The 16,628-nt window shown below is 37.3% G+C and overlaps 2 protein-coding genes across 3 annotated transcripts in view; both read left to right on the forward strand.

The window, feature by feature from the left end:
- The window catches only part of RpL29 (ribosomal protein L29), a 112,661-nt gene that overhangs the window by 327 nt on the left and 95,706 nt on the right, over window positions 1-16,628 (forward strand). The window lies entirely within an intron of this gene.
- On the forward strand, window positions 3,387-16,596 carry Snx27 (sorting nexin 27). 2 transcript variants are annotated; one of them, XM_029315602.2, is made up of 7 exons: window positions 3,387-3,809; window positions 8,906-9,043; window positions 9,512-9,736; window positions 9,940-10,250; window positions 10,881-11,119; window positions 11,688-11,969; window positions 12,679-16,596. In XM_029315602.2, exons 1-7 carry the CDS (start codon window positions 3,451-3,453, stop codon window positions 12,745-12,747), a joined length of 1,623 nt encoding a protein of 540 aa, XP_029171435.1. In that variant the 5' UTR covers window positions 3,387-3,450; the 3' UTR covers window positions 12,748-16,596. The 2 variants fall into 2 exon arrangements, with proteins under 2 accessions (XP_029171435.1, XP_029171436.1); XM_029315603.2 differs by lacking the exon at window positions 3,387-3,809 and adding an exon at window positions 8,066-8,808.

Here is a 16,628-nt window from a genome sequence, read left to right on the forward strand (position 1 = left end):
AATATTTGTTGAAATCTAACTTCAACTTTTTAATTAAGAAACGTACACATACAAGAATACGTCAAAGAAATTTACACCGAAATTTTGCGTCCGAATAAAATTGCGCAAAAAAATACGGCGCCGTGAATATCACTAACGCGAAATAAAAAGGATGGAGAAAAAAAATGGCGACAACGCGCGCTTCCTTTAGTAAATTATATTTCGCGAAAATGTATACATGCGTTTGTGCAATGTCCGTTGATGAAACGTCGTAAACGCGTTTAGCGCACCCCTTCATCAGGACGCAGTGCAGCGCGTACGTCGGTTTACATATCGAGTTATTGCAGTATGCATTCGCGCCATAGTTATCGGGGAGTGCATACAATGTGTGCGCGTGCATATAATGCAGCAGTAACATTGTGCCATGTGGCATCAATCATAGGATTTCCTGCAGGTGAAAGGCCAGTTTCGGTTCCCTCTCTTAACCCTTCCCCATCTCACTTCTCTCACTGTTGCCATCCCCTTTACTCACTGTTTTTCCAGACCCAACCGTTCTCGTCGAAATTTGACAGCCTTCAGATCTAAAAATGGAGAATGACAAGTATAGCGAAACGGAGAAAAAACAAAGAGAAAGATCGGATTTTCATTCAAATATATATTTTACACAGAGAGAATAGAAAGTCTTTTTTTTTTTTTTGCGGATAAGAAAAAATTGCATACCACGTCTCTCTGGAAGTTTGTGTAAATAAAAAAAGATTTGTGTAAAAAAAAAAAAAAAACACGGCTGAATTAAAGTTTGTAATTCCGTGTGACGAGAGAAATAAAACTTTCTAAACTATGCAACAATCATGCTTGTATATGAATGACAGAACACGGCTCGACTTTTTACTTTGTATACTATATGCTTCGTATACGTATGTAGGTGAAAAAAAAAAAATGCGAGCAAATTTTCGTGTCACCTTTGCACTTGATGCTTCCGTTACCAACATATACGTACACACGAGTTGCATAATATTCCCTCATACAAGAATGTGATATCATGATGTCGTTAACGTCACTTTGGCTGTTTCAGTTTGTAGAGACTAGCAGAGATGTAACTTATCTTTCCGCTTCACTTCGCTGATGCTGCGACACTATAATGAAGGTCAGTTGTCCCTTAATTAGTAATTGATATTAACCATAGATGTAACACGTTGCCGAGACGATTAACACGCGATGTACCGTAAATTTATGGGTAAAATGTAAAATAGAAGGATACAAGGGTCAGAGACGACGTGATCACGTTTTAAAAAAATACAAAGACAGAGAAACGTCTTTGCACTTGAAATATGTTAGTTATAATGTAAAGATGCAGCTATTACAATTTTCTCTTAGAATTTACCCGGAGAATCTTGGTAATCGTGAGACAATATTGGATTTTCATGAATTTTATAAGAGTTTCTCTTATCACAATAAAAAATATTAATGTGTACATACATAGTAAAATTAATCAAACATTTTATATTTTATTGTGATAGATATTAACATTTTTATTGTGGTAAATATTAATCAGAGAAACTCTTATAAAATTCTTCCAATTGTTCCACGATTACCATAATTTTCAGGCTAAATTCTAAGAGAAAATTCTCTCTGTGTAGTTTTTTATATACAGAACTGCCATGGTGAAAATATACTGAAAACATAGAAATGGAGAGAAATATTAAAAAAATTTTGTTTCCTTCCATCTTCCTTCCATTTCTTTTCAAAAGTTTTGACACAAACAAGTGTGTCACGTATGTTAGGTGTCACAGGGAACGAAGATGTGCGTTTATCTTTAAAATGCAGAGCGCGAAATAAATGCGTCAAATCTGCTTTGTAATAATATCACGTGTTTTTACGCAAAGTAATTATATAGGGACGACTGTGAATAAAAGAAGGTAATATATATGCATATGTAGAGAAACATGGAGATTAAATCCTTTACGTCTGTATAACATATGAGCGTACACGTTGCGTGATGGAAATTAAATGTCGCGGATGGTACGTGTACGATCAAAATTAAAGTAAACCACTTGCCACGGCTTACCTGGAAGCTTTGCGGCACTTTATGGAATTTCCGCGACAAATGTTTAGATTATTTTATTATATAGTGAGAATTATTATACATCATTTATTATTATTTATTAACTGATTATTTTATAAATAATATATTTTATAAATAATAATATAATTTGATGTAATTGTGTTACCAACATATGTAAAAAGAAAACAATTACAAAAAGATTGTTACATTTTTTTAAAAGAATAAAATTTGCTTTACTTAGTAATATAATTTAATCCAAATATATCAGGCTTTAAAAACAATGATTTTTATTTATTAACGAAAGCACAATATAATTTATTGTCGATGATTTAATAATAAATTATACTATTCAATATTTATTGTATTGTAAATTATTTATTATATGTATAAATAAAATATGAAGAAAATAAATATGCCAATAAAATATTTATTGTAGTATTCTACATTGAAAAAAATTCACAAATAAAAATTGTAGCATAAAAATAAGAAAAATCAAAGTACGCGATTAGGTATATAAATATTTCTAGCGACACGTATATATCTTTCTTCAAAGAGACGAAGAAGAGAACTCGCGTTATTATTTCATTAATAATCTTGTTATCGTCGCGCGTCTTTATTATTTAAAGATGTGTAGCGTAGAGTCGAAAAAAAGAAATAAAAAATAAATTAGATCTCGCATTTGCGCGCGTCTGTTGAATCATTCACACTTGGATCGAAGACTCGAATAGCTGATGGCAGCACGTTCTTGGTGACCATCAGTAATATTGTCAGCAGCAATTTTCACAGCCAACCGACTCCATCTGTCGGCTTCAGCTACGCTACCGACAGAGGCGGCAAAGATCAATGACCGCAAAAGATGAAAGGCGGTAAGATGACGTTCACAACGATTCTCTGTACGAGACGACACCTACATCCACGCCTTTCACACTCTTGCAATATTGTTAATAATTGCCATTTATCGAAGAAAATTGAAAGATTTTAATAGAGATCTATGATTTTTTATCTTCTCTATAAAAGGAAAATAATTTTTCTCAGAATTCTGAAATCTCGATTTAGTATAGACTCATCACTAAGACATGATTCATGCAATTAACTCGCAAAAAAACTAAAAATTACTCCAAAAAATTGAATTTCCAGTTGAATACCCAATGAAGGAGCACATTCTGTCAATATTTGTTGCTTCCCTTATTTTTCATCATCACACACGTATCAGCTAGTCCAGGTATCAATAGTTGAACGTATCGACATATCGTTGCTCGGAGCTTCGCTCCAACGATGTATCGCTGCGCGCGTTCGACACCGAGATATTTACGTACGCATCTCTCGATGCGAGTTCCCGCTTCGAGGATTCATCCCTAGAGCAACGCGCAGCAGTAGCGGTCGACGTGAATGGGCGGCCAGAGTGCAAGATGGCGGATTGCGAGTCGGAGGTGCACCGCTTGGCAGCGACGAACCAGGACGGCAGTGCGAGGAACAACGCGACGACCGTGACAATGGTGAACAACAACGCCGCCCGGGTGCCGCAGCATCCGCCGGCCACTGCCGGCCAGGACCGCCAGGACCCGGTCGGCCAGGGTCCGCGGTGCGTAACCATCTACAAGACCGAGACGGGCTTCGGGTTCAACGTACGCGGCCAGGTCAGCGAGGGTGGACAGCTGCGGAGCATCAACGGCGAGCTCTACGCGCCTCTGCAGCACGTCAGCGCGGTGCTGCCGAGAGGCGCCGCCGAGAAGGCCGGCGTCCGCAAGGGCGACCGTATCCTGGAAGTGTGAGTAGACATGGGAAGACCCTCTCGTCCTTTTATGCCCTACCCTTATTCTTGCCCTGTTCTCTCGTTTATTCCCTTATTCTCAGATAGACCCGTCCTCGGGAGGCGTCTTTACTCGGGACCTCGTCGCTTCCTCCTCGATTTATGCGAATCCACTCTGGCTCTGATGCAATCGCATTCGGGCTGTGCGCCAAAAATTGCGTCGGTTAATTCGTATTACTTGGATGGCGAACACGCGCGAGACTCGGCCTTGGTGGATGGTATTTATTTCGCACCACGAGTATAAGAACGACGGGCAACGACAGGCGCGAGTAGAAAGAATTTTTTTTCTATGGGGAATTCTAGGGGACTATATAATTCTGTGACGAATGAAGGATCTCTGTAGAATGGAAAGAAGAAGCATGGAGAACGTAAAACAAGATTTAAATCCCGTGCTTCATGTAACAAATAATTATAAATCATTGGAAATTCGACTGTTATTATTGTATCGTTGATAATCAACGTGTTGTGACGTGTTTCTCGTTTCCGTGCAAGTCATCATTCTTGAGGAATCATTCAACGCGCACGCGTTTATTTCGACGAAAAATGTTTCCACCGACTTTAAATATAATTTTTATACTCTCAAGTTATTTAGATGAAATTTCCATTTGAGAAGAAGCTGACTCTACACTTATTTGCAAGCAACCATTTTTTCATGTTAATGTCATATGTAATACATTTTTCCGCCAAAATCTCGCGATAAACACGTACAGATGCGTCCGAGACTCGCGCGTTGCCTCCGTCAAGAATGTCTAAATGTCATCGACTTGCAAACTACGACGATAATAAATGGATCTGGACTTTGTTTTTTTCTCTCGACCAATCGGAATAATGCGGCTCTCACTTATGCCATTTGCATATATACATATATATGTATATATATACACGCAAAGTCCGCGTTTATTTATATCACTATAGAAATAGGTAAATCGCGCTCTTAGCTACATATATGTATATTCATGCGGAGAATTACCTGCTCGTAAACCTCGCTTCGCAACCGCAGACTCTGCTCTTGATGATTATGATTCTTCAGAATTATACCTCTGGTCGTAGTAATCTTTCGATGCGTTGTAATAGCCAGGGTCCTGTAGGATCGGCATCGATATCGATCCTCGACTATAATTTATTCCTCTTATTATGTCTTCCTTGAAAGAAGGATTTTCTTACTGTATATTATACTGATTAACTGATATTGATTTTCAATCAGCTGATATCTTTACTATGTTGCACACTTGTCGGAAAAAGGGCGGAAGTGATATTTAAATCTGACAATAATTCTTGACACAGAAGATGAGATGGTTTGTTCACTCCGCCCAAAATTCTGATGTAAAAATGATAAAGTTTACACGATGACAAATATGCGTTCATCTGACATTTGAACTTCAAATTTCTCGCTATCAATTTTGCTCTCGTCGAGCGAAAAGATGTACAAAGTAATATATATCCGAGTCATTCATCATCATTTAAAAACAATGATCTTAATCCGATCCGACAAATATAATGAATAAATAACGCTATTTATGCTTCACAGATATTTCTCGTTCGAAACGACCGTTGGTATATTCAATTATGATAAACGCCACGATTCTGTCAATGAACATCCTTATCTTGGCGAATTAACTGTTGTATTAGTTAGCCAACTATCTAACTGACAAGTCGTGCGAATATTCGCAATTTTCGTCTGTGCGATCGTTAGTGTTCTCGGATTTGCATACCTGATCATTAGCCACCCGGCACCATACCTTGTGCACAGTAATTGTGTTCTCCAAACTGTTTAATTAAAAGCTAATTTGCTTAAAACATTGTCGCTTTGTCCCGGTCAAATTCACTGCATAGAGAGTATTTAACGATATACGTATATATATACATATATATATGAATTATTCCCGGCAAATATTCGAGTCTCACGATGTTTCACACCATAAAGATCGTAAAATTGAAAATAATATATATATATATATATATATATATATATATATATATTTATTTATTTTTTACGCGACGTTTATTTTAGGAGTAACGCCAATCGAATTTTGACATCAACGTCAGATTAAATAATCGAGGTATGAATCATTTTATATAACGAGAGATTGACTTACGGTTGAAGAAGATTGACCGATTAGAAAAGCAAGTAAACCGATAGCACGAAATCTGCGATGGTGTTGATGCAATCGATGTATCGCAAGCAAATCTCTCCGACTCGCGATAGTCGCGACGATAAACGAGCGGCTCCGCATTTATTTGCGACGACGTATCCGGAGAGATTGCGAGAACGAGAGTTGTCTGTATGCAACTGCATGTGCGAGTCGCAGGGTCCAAGGTTACCATAAACTTCGTCGCAGTTCAAGGACCGTCTTACGGTTCGTGGCCCGTCTCTCGATTTCAATACGTTTTGTCTATACAGCGAGAGAGCGGAACTTTCCTGTGACCTTCCCTTCGTCAAGGATTTCCGAGGCGACATCCTGAAATAGCTGGACGTCAATTCCATGAAATACTTTGTTATTCCCCATTTAGTAGTTGGTCGATATTTTTTTCCTCGGGAGTATCTTTTTCTTCTTTCCCATTAATCATCGCGAGAGATTGTGATCGAGACGTTTGCTCTGCCTTTCACTTTTTGTGGTTCCTGCAGCGACTCTTCGCCATCACTCGCTGCCGTTTATTATTCTTTATCAGTGTTGTGCTTAGATGATTGTAAAACTAGCTTAGATAAAGATGGGATGAAAAGTATGTAAATTTATCTTTGATAAGATAAAGATGTTTTTGTTTTTAATGTATATAGATAAAAGATGAAATTATATGGTGATTCATCTAGATAACTTCCAGATAATATTATTTTAAGACCGTTTATGTAAACACAGTTATAACAAAAATGTAAATTATAAAAAGGATATCAAAATATATTCATATTTTCATTTAAAGTTTTTATCGTTTACTGCTTAAGTTCTACTAATTAAGTATTTTTATGTGCTATGATTCTAAACCAAATTATCCGAACATTATTCTAGATAATTTCGTGAAGATACTTTTTCTCATCTAACAATAAGATGCAGATATAGAGACGATATATATTTTTATTAGTTTATCAGTGCTCTTTATGTCATTTGTTCGAATCTAAACAATTCTTCAAGTTCCTCCGCTGACTATCGCTTCGAGATATATCGTTAATATTCTTTTTATCTCTGCGTTTCGTTAACTTTCTTAATTATATCGCTTGCGGGAGAAGATGACATTCACGAATTATGCGCTTTTAATCCGTATGACTTCTTTTCTTATGCGATACTCGTATTAATGTTCTTGAAAGGCTTATTTCTTTTGTACGGTTTCTACAATTCTTTCTACAGTCCACAAAGCTACTGTATGCATGTATTACACAGATTATTCGGTGGCGTTTCTCCTTCTCTTTTCGAACAAGTTATTTTTAGCGATAAAAAAATGGCCGTAATCTCATTCGGAAATTATAAATTAAACTAGATAAAGCGTAGTTGGGGCTAAGATCTGCGGAGGCGAAGGTTTAACGAGCAACGACGAGTATGAATATTACTTAAAAGGAGCCGCTCATTGCACGCGTCCGATAAAACGAGCAGTTATTCACTCATGTCAGAGATGCATCGATCATTAAGTGTATCCATTAACGTAGGTGCGAATCGTTACAGGTTTTACAACGCTTTGTTACCTCGGTTAGACGGTAATTAACAGGCTCGTGAATAAGGAGACTTTCGGACGGCAATTACATTGTGTTTACATGTAATTTACACGAAGGGAGGAAACGCGCTCCCTATTGTTTCTCTATCTTTGTCGCGTAGGCGCATTGGAATAATTATAATATTACAGTGAATTTCGCGCCCACGAGAAGCGCATAATCTTTTCTTCTTAAAAGATTACAGCGTGCACGCGGTGCCGTTTATTGACCGATTTGTTCACTCACTCACTCACTCTTTCTCTCTCTCTCTTCACCCCTTATCTGCCAATCTAATTTCATTAGATGACGAAATACTTGTGTAAGCTGTATCGGTGCAGATAACGTCGTTGACGTAGCAACGTCACGGAAACGAAAGTTTGCATTTTAACTAGCGCGACGCGTTTGTCAATACTTTGACGTAACTGATTTCAGCGCCGAGCGTTAAAATTTATGCTCCTTTTCGCGGTACAATCTAATTGAACTCTGACCTCATTGCGTGCTCCGACAATAATTAAGAAGTTAATTAAGAAAATATAATATATTAAATATATATATATATATATATAATTACAAACGCGCTTTAGGATTTAATTGCAAATGATGTAACCGTATATAAGAGATAAGACAACGAGCGATCGGCCCTGAATTGGCGACTTTTAGAGAAGATAAATAACATGTCGTACGATTCGGGTCCACCCGGTACACGCGATAGCGAAATGTATAAAGCCCGACGCGTCTCTTCTCACACGCAGACGTGAAAATCCGTGGTCGTCGACGACACATTCGCCGATCTCTGCCGCTGGGAGAGTCGTGCCTCCGCGTTCGGAGCCAATCGCGGCCGTCCTTTCACTGTCGGAATTCGAAACTCGTGCTGCGATAAAAAAAAAAAAAAGAAAAAAAGAGAGAAGAAAAAGGTCGTTTATATATACCGGTATTCTATTCCCTTTCGACTGCTTGAATAAACGATCGGGGGCTCTCCGCGACCAGCCTCGTCGAAGGCCTCTCTCTCTCTATTTCTCTTCGGATCGGGAACCGGATGCGCCGAGCGAAAGTCCTCATCCAGATTTTCTCCCTTCTCGCGCGATCGATCGTCCGTCGAAATACGACATCGGATCGAGGCAGCGGTAACAGTTGGCCTGTTTAGACGAGAGATTCATTCGCGTGCCGATAAGATCCCCGGGCACGAAATATGTTGACGTGTTACATGACTGCGCTGCAATGCGAGTGGATCGAGAATCGCGGACGATGGAATACGACCGGCGTGCTGCAGTCGCAATTAAAGTCAGTTTTAATTATATTATAGAACGACGATAGCAAAATGTGTGCGTGACGGGAGTAGAAAATATTTAAAAAAAAATTGTGTCGTTTCTGCTTGCAGGAATAATGTCAACGTCGAGGGGGCCACTCACAAGCAGGTGGTGGATCTGATCAAATCCGGCGGCGATGTTCTCACCTTGACCGTCATCTCCGTGACGCCCCAGGAAGCGGAGAGACTGGAGCCCTGCGAGGATTTGAGGTGATTGCGAGATCAAATATTTTTAAAATATTATTGTATTTACGCGCGTCATAGTTTACAGAACGAGGCCGTGTTAAATTATCGCTTGTATTTTTCGATGAACCGTAATTGAGGGACTTATCTCATTGATAAGATTCTCAGAGTGTTACAATAAGCTTGACGATTCTAATTAATTCCCGATACTTGTATTTATCTAAAATGTATTTGATTAAGATGCTTTCTTCAAGATATATTTTATTATAAAATATTAAATTAAGATGTATATTTAATAAATATATAAATTTGTAAAAAAGGTAAAATTCTTCTCTCGACCGTACTGGCAAATATTATTTATTCAATCACACTATATATTATATAAATTTTTTATATATTATATATTATATAAATCTGTATTAATGAAAGAAAAAATATTTTTTAAAATATAAAATATATATAATAAAAAAATTAATATTAATCTACCTTCTGCAGCTATGCGTCGGTGGATTACAGCGAGAAGCGATCCCTGCCGATCAGCGTGCCCGATTATCACGTGCGTGAGAGAAAACATGAGCGTTACGTAGTCTTCAACGTCCATATGGCCGGCAGGCATTTGTGCTCGCGCCGATATCGGGAATTTGCAGCGTTGCACATGGCTCTGAAGAAGGAGTTCATAGGCTTCAATTTCCCGAAGCTGCCGGGAAAATGGCCATTCCAGTAATGTCCTTGAATTATATAACGCAATTATATCACGCGCGAACACGTGCAAATGCAATTTAGACATTGATAATGAACGAATCCTATTTATCTTGCGTCGACACATTTGTATATGCGATACGTATAAATTTCCATGTTTTTCACAACCCGCGAGAAATTCATTCATTCGTTCACCAAGATCAGGGTTTGTTCACATTTTGCAGGTTGAGCGAGCAACAACTCGACGCGAGGAGACGCGGTCTCGAACAGTATTTGGAGAAAGTCTGCGCGGTGCGAGTGATAGCGGAAAGTGACGCGATGCAGGAGTTCCTGACCGATCGATTGGAAGAGGACGGGGATCAAGGACCGGCGGTTGATCTCAAGGTTTTGCTCCCGGATCGCGAAGTCGTCACCGTGACCGTCCCGAAAGCGGCGTCGGTGAAGGATGTCTACGATGCAGTTTGCTCTCGGGTCGGTTTAGACGCGGAGACGGCCAAGTACTTTTACCTGTTCGAGATCGTCGAATACAATTTTGGTACGTTGAGGATCGCGGAAGAAAAGAATTAGCTACCATAGCTCAATTTTAACTAATCAAATATCTTAAAATTAATCTCCGTAATGCAAGTAATTAAAATTTAAATAAAAAATTAAACAAGGCCAACTAACAGGAGACAAAACACGGGATGTTATACATAAGCACAGTTAAAATTTATTCAAAACATACTAGTAAACATTTCGACCTCTCTCACTGGGTCTTCTTCAATACATTATAAACTCGATAAAAAAATTACTAAAATACTCATAAGATACATAAAAAATTCGCTAAAAGCTGTGTTTCATCAATTTCCCCTAATTCAAATTAATAAAAATAGTCCTTTACGTCATCGTAACTCCTACTAGCCGAACAAATCATAAATTTAAATTAAAAACAATTAACATTATGGTAACTAATATTTTTTAGCCATAGTTTAACGGAGAATGTTAAAGCTAAAAAATATTAGCTAAATTTCATGTGTAATATATGGACAGTTAAAATTTAACTGTGATAACTAATTCTTCTTTTCCATGGTGACGATTGCTCGAGAGAGATAAGCGGTCATTTTCAAACACTTCAAATGAAATAAAATCGAAAGAGTCTTATTACTGATTTTTTTATCTGCTTCAGAGCGGAAGCTGCAACCTCACGAACACCCGCATACTTTATATATTCAGAATTACTCAACCGCGAGCGCGACATGTCTAGCGATAAGGAGGTGGCTCTTCAATGTAAATAGGTCTCTGAGCGAACAAGCGTTGACTTGGATTTTCTGGCAGACGATCGACGAGGTGAACAGAGGTCACATCACCGCGGGCGAACGATTGTATCAGTTAAAGGCTCTGCAAGACGCGTCCAGAAAGCACGAGGTACGTTCAATGGCAAAAGAGAAATCATTTATGCAAGACGTCTTGTCAGGTTCTTCTTCTGATTAAATTGGAATCCTCTTTTTATTCGCGAAGCTATCCTGATGCCAAAGATTTCGGACTAATTAGCAGTTTATCTTCTGATAACTAAATTTTAGGACAAAATCCAGTCTTCAATTTTTTAATGCTTCAATTACTGATTGGATTCTTTATTGTCGCCAGTGAAAAAATTAAAGGAATAAATATTTCTCGACCAATACTGGTAATTCTTTATTTAATAAATCTCACAACATTTCGACCATAATTTTGGTCCTTTTCAAGTGTACTGATAGAATATTAAAAAAGAGAGAAAAAAAGAAGATTACCGTCTTTCTTGATCGAGAAATATTTATTCCTTTAATTCTTCAATTAATTCGAAGACTTTTATATATTTTCACAGAACTTTTTAATTCAAACTTTAGTGGATGTATAATGACAAGAAGGGAAGATGTGTCGCTGAAGCGGCCGACTTTCTGTATATTTTCGAGTGCATTTTCATCGAGTGCATTTACACAAGATTATATGTCCGCAGTACCTAAAACTGGCCAGGGAACTAAACGGTTACGGCGACATCGTGTTCCCGCATTGCGCGTGCGACTCGAGGAAGGAAGGTCACGTGATACCTGCGGTAGGAACGGCCTCCTTCAAGCTGCACGCTGCGAAGGAGGACGGTACTCTGGAGTCGCAGGTGGTAGAATTTCAATGGAGCACCATAGCCCGATGGGAGGTGGACGAGGACGGAATGGCGTTCTGCTTCCAGTACACGCGCCAGGACAATCGTCCGCCGCGCTGGCTGAAGGTCTTCACACCTTACGTGAGTTTACGAATGTTTCTTTCTTTGTTAGACGTACGTATACAGGGTGTCTAACATAAAGTGTCACAAAATAATATTTTTGAGGCATCAATCATTTTCGAGTTATAAGCGATTTAAAATAAAGGATTTTTCGCAAACTAAACTTTGTGGCAATAAAATGTGAACAAATTTATCTTCTCACAAATTAAATTTTAGAACAAAATCCAGTCTTCAATATTTGCTTTAATCACTGAATGGATTCTTTATTGTCTCTAGTGAAAAAATTAAAGGAATAAATATTTCTCGACCAATACTGGTAATTCTTTATTTAATAAATCTCACAACGTTTCGACCATAATTTTGGTTCTTTTTAAGTGTACTGTTAGAATATTAAGAAAGAGAGAAAAAAGAAGATTACCGTCTTTTTTGATCGAGAAATATTTATTCCTTTAATTCTTCAATTAATTTGGAGACTTTGTATTACCCCATTTTCCAATTAATTTCAAGTAGAGTTTACTTTAATAAAATTTTAATTTAAGGTTTAGTTATAAAGACACATAATAGCCTCCCTCGACATTTTTGAGGAAAAATTGTCTCCAAATAACAAGATCTACTTGTATATATTTTCGGCGTGACGCCTTATGTCAAACGCCCTGTATATTCCGATATGCGAAATATTCATGCGCGTTCATCGCATTATCCATATTTCTCTGGTCTCATGTACTTGCAGTATACGTTCCTCTCGGATTGCTTCGATCGAATAGCCGAGGAAGCGAAATGGGATGACCCAGGGGAATGACGTAATGCTCGACGATAAGAAGCATCTGATTGCTGAACGGTGTTTTTCCAGCATTCGTATCTCTTCGAAATAGTTGGACATTTTTTACGTAGGGAATTAATCTTATAGACCGATCACTCGAGTGCGACTGTACTTTTAGCATATCAGATTTTTCCATCTGCTGTTGTTAGTCTCACTGTTACGTTCAGAACATTACTACCACTACGATGCTGCACCGGAAAAGAGAGAAAAAGAGAAAGAGAGAGAGAGCGTTTGGTTTACATCGGAAAAATGCGTGTAAATGTAAATATCCATCCTGGTGACACCGATACCTCTGTACACCGGAATTACGAACATTCGATATATACTGAGACATTCGCAAATAGGAATTAGATCTGTTTGAGAACAGAATGTGATGAATAAGTTTACGCCATGCTCCTCCGTGTACCTTCGGGGTCTAGCTTTCTCTCGACACACGTGGGAGAATAATAAAATAATAAAATCTGATTTTTACAAATAACAGTTCGCGAACTTTTTCGTTTCGTCGAAATGAGATTCGCGTGCTGTCTCTCCTTTCGTCCTTTACGAAGGGCGAAATTGCGCGCGTGCGAGGACACGCAAGAGGATAAAAGATACGTCAGTTGTACATACAGTTATACGTAGACTATTATAATATCACGGGGAGATACGGTCACCCGCCTAGAAAGAAAAAATTACCTATCCTTTTGGCCTATAATTTGTTACACATATAGTGCGCAATTCTCGTTTACAGGTGAGAGAGAGTCGATCGAATTATACATACGCAAAACGTTCCTCGCCTAATAGAAACCTGAAACTTTCCTTCCGTTTTGGAGATCTGCGTGTCGATCGAGCGTTTAACAAGAGAGAATTTCATATATAATATCACGATATATACCTCGTGCATTTTCTAATGTGCAATATTTTTTCATTTCCTGCGTATGTCATTTTCGTTAATTCGTTATAATTTTAATATTAATCGCACTGAAAAATAAATTTATTGAATTCGAATAAGTATTTATTTCAATACTGCCAAAGAAATCATTTATTTGAAACCAATAATATTGATTTGATATGAAAAATATTTATTTGATATAAGAAAATCCTTTTCAAAACAAGTAAATACTTATTTATTTCAAATAAATGATTCATTTGGCAGTATTGAAATAAATATTTATTAATTTAGTCGTTTTTTTAGTGCATCTCAATATAGTCCAATTTATTTCTGCTACATATTTGGTGCGATTTCAAGATTGAGAAAAGAATGAATTTGGAAAGTGTTTTTAAAAGAAGAAATAGATACATATCATTACAGAATTTTCTCTTAAGTTACGCTGCGTAACAAGGATTTTCTTAATGCACGCACCGGTTTCGCGCAATCTATGTGTAACGAATCGATCAGCCCTTTACACATTTTATTAATTCATTAATTAATAAGTATAGGATATTAGGATTAATGAAAAGTAGAGAAGAGACATTGTAAATATCAATGTTAAAAAAAATATATACTTTTTGAAGAAGAGAAACTCGGCTGTTTCAATAAGATTAATGAACGTATTACGTATTGGCAAAGATATTAATTCATAACTGATGAGTCTCTCATTCCGCAAAAGAGCGACGACTCAATTATTACATAAAACTGCGTGCGTGCAAATTACGTGGGTGCGAAGTGCTGTAATAAGAGCCGCGAGAACTGATGTTTTTTTTTCTCTCTCTCGATCAGCATTCTCGGTTGAAATTTTATCGGGCTACTCCCTTTCTCTTCCTTCCTGTCATCAAATTTACATAGATAATGTACGATAGAAAATGCTCGTCATCCAACGATATATCACGATGTGTATATATGCGGGATATCTATGGTAGAAAATAAGGAGAGAAGATCGTATAAAAAGGTTCGGGACAGCAATGTGTAACGCAAGGTCGCGTGGCACGACGTTTTCCTCTATTATTTTTGTTTCGAAGGAAGAAAAAAATAATACTCACTAATAATATTAAGAGAGATACACTGATAATAAAAACAGGAAGAAAACGTAATCAGAATAATGTTTAGCGCTGCGTGCGATGATTGATTTTTTGCAGGGTCACGTGTCGTGATTCATTCGATTCGCGCAGATTCACCGTAGAAAGCGAACATTTTGTTGGAACGTGTGAATACGTTTGCATACAATCACGTTCACGCTGCGACGTTTGATTTTCTCATACTAAGTTTTGTTCCTACATACTCCGGCTTCTCGCAGCGCTTAAAGATCCACTTGTTCGCTTACTTGAGTGCAAGCAGTCTCCGCAAATGATATATGAATAGAAAGATATGTAGATATATTATTATATCGTTAACGTTTTTAAACTTTATTCATGGCGAGCGTATGAATGGGAAATCCATATGTCAGTGTAAAAGATTCGAATAACGAGAGAATGTATAATGAAGAAAATTATATATATATTATATATATATATGCGCTCGCGCGAGGGCAGCATAGTTATGATACTGTTAATGGTATAATAGGAATATGGAGCATAATATAGAACATAATTATAATTGAACACGCGAGTGTCCCAGTGAATGCAAGATCGATAGGTACGATGTGATATGTTCGCGTGTACACGAGGGATCTCTCAATCGAGCGAGCAAGACAATTACAATAATGGTTTCCATTGTTTCGTGGAGAGAGAGAGAGAGAGAGAGAGAGAGAGAGAGAGAGAGAATAGAATAGAAGAAGATTCTGTCTGTTGAGGACCTGCGCGAGTTGTTAATTAGCAATACGTGCGTGCGAAATATTATTGGTAATAAATGAACCGAAATGAACCTTCGGATGATCTCCTAACATTTGTATCATTTAGGAATCGAGAGATTTTTAGCGATGTATAGTTTTGTTGAACGATATAATATAATCTGTCCGATATAATCTGATCTATCATTAGCCATCGTGATATACGTATTATTGGAGTCGGAGAAACCCGAAGGTCTCTCATTGTGGTTATTATATTACCAGCGAAAGATTCGATATATACACATGAGACCTTTCGTGGTGCACGCTTGCATTGATCGGTGAAGTAATAATTAATTTGTGGATTGCGAATATACGAAAGAAAGTCTGTGACGTCGAGAATAGCCGCCCGTCTGGAGAATGGCAATAATAATTATGAAGAGAAAATTATATGAAGATTAAGTCGCGTATATAATAGTTATATAATTGGTGGTAAATATTTTTCGAAAAATCATGCAGGATAATCGCAGAGGATACGTCCAAGTTGAATTCAACTCTGATGCGAAAGATCTGAAAAAAAAAAATAGTCGGATTAATGATAATGATAATTTCGCAATTTTGTAAAATTTGATCAATCTTGCAGTATTTATCCTAATTTCATTATTTTTTATGCCATAATTTTAGCACGTGTATGGTCAAAGATTTTCTTTCGTCTTAAGAAAGATGCTTAATGAATTTTTTTGCGTCTGTTGGTAAAATGCGAGGTAGTCCTTGTTTTTTCGCAAGAAAGTCAATAAATTTAAAACGCGGCAGCTTATTAAAGCTATAATGTTTAATTAATCGCTACTCCGTTAATTAACGGAGTTAATGATGAGTTCGTTAAACGCAGAATGACGAAAAAAATTAGATAGTATAATTTATTGTTATTACAAGACCATATCATTACGGTTAACACACTTTAGGCGTTATAATTAAAATATTCTGTATAATCGTAGTACGTAATAACAAATGCTCCAATTTATCGTATAACATCAGTTCGCGTAATTTTGCTGTAAAACTAGTATTTCGAATTAGCGAGAGATATTATTCGATTTCTTTATGAGCCATCTTATTAAGAAACGGAAAATAAAAATGGAAGAAATGAAAATTCTTGTTGTTGCCTTGTTTTTAATAGATTAT

Source organism: Nylanderia fulva, unplaced genomic scaffold (genome assembly GCF_048542155.1).
Source record: "Nylanderia fulva isolate GAGA-0341 unplaced genomic scaffold, ASM4854215v1 Scaffold7, whole genome shotgun sequence".
Taxonomy (NCBI): domain Eukaryota; kingdom Metazoa; phylum Arthropoda; class Insecta; order Hymenoptera; family Formicidae; genus Nylanderia; species Nylanderia fulva.

Bases quoted from the DNA above. Each gene is read 5' to 3' on its own strand.
- Snx27 (XM_029315602.2), top strand. From the start codon at position 3,451: ATGGCGGATTGCGAGTCGGAGGTGCACCGCTTGGCAGCGACGAACCAG. The intron at 11,120-11,687 runs GTACGTTCAATG...ATATGTCCGCAG, and splicing joins ACGCGTCCAGAAAGCACGAG to TACCTAAAACTGGCCAGGGA. The intron at 11,970-12,678 runs GTGAGTTTACGA...ATGTACTTGCAG, and splicing joins TGAAGGTCTTCACACCTTAC to TATACGTTCCTCTCGGATTG.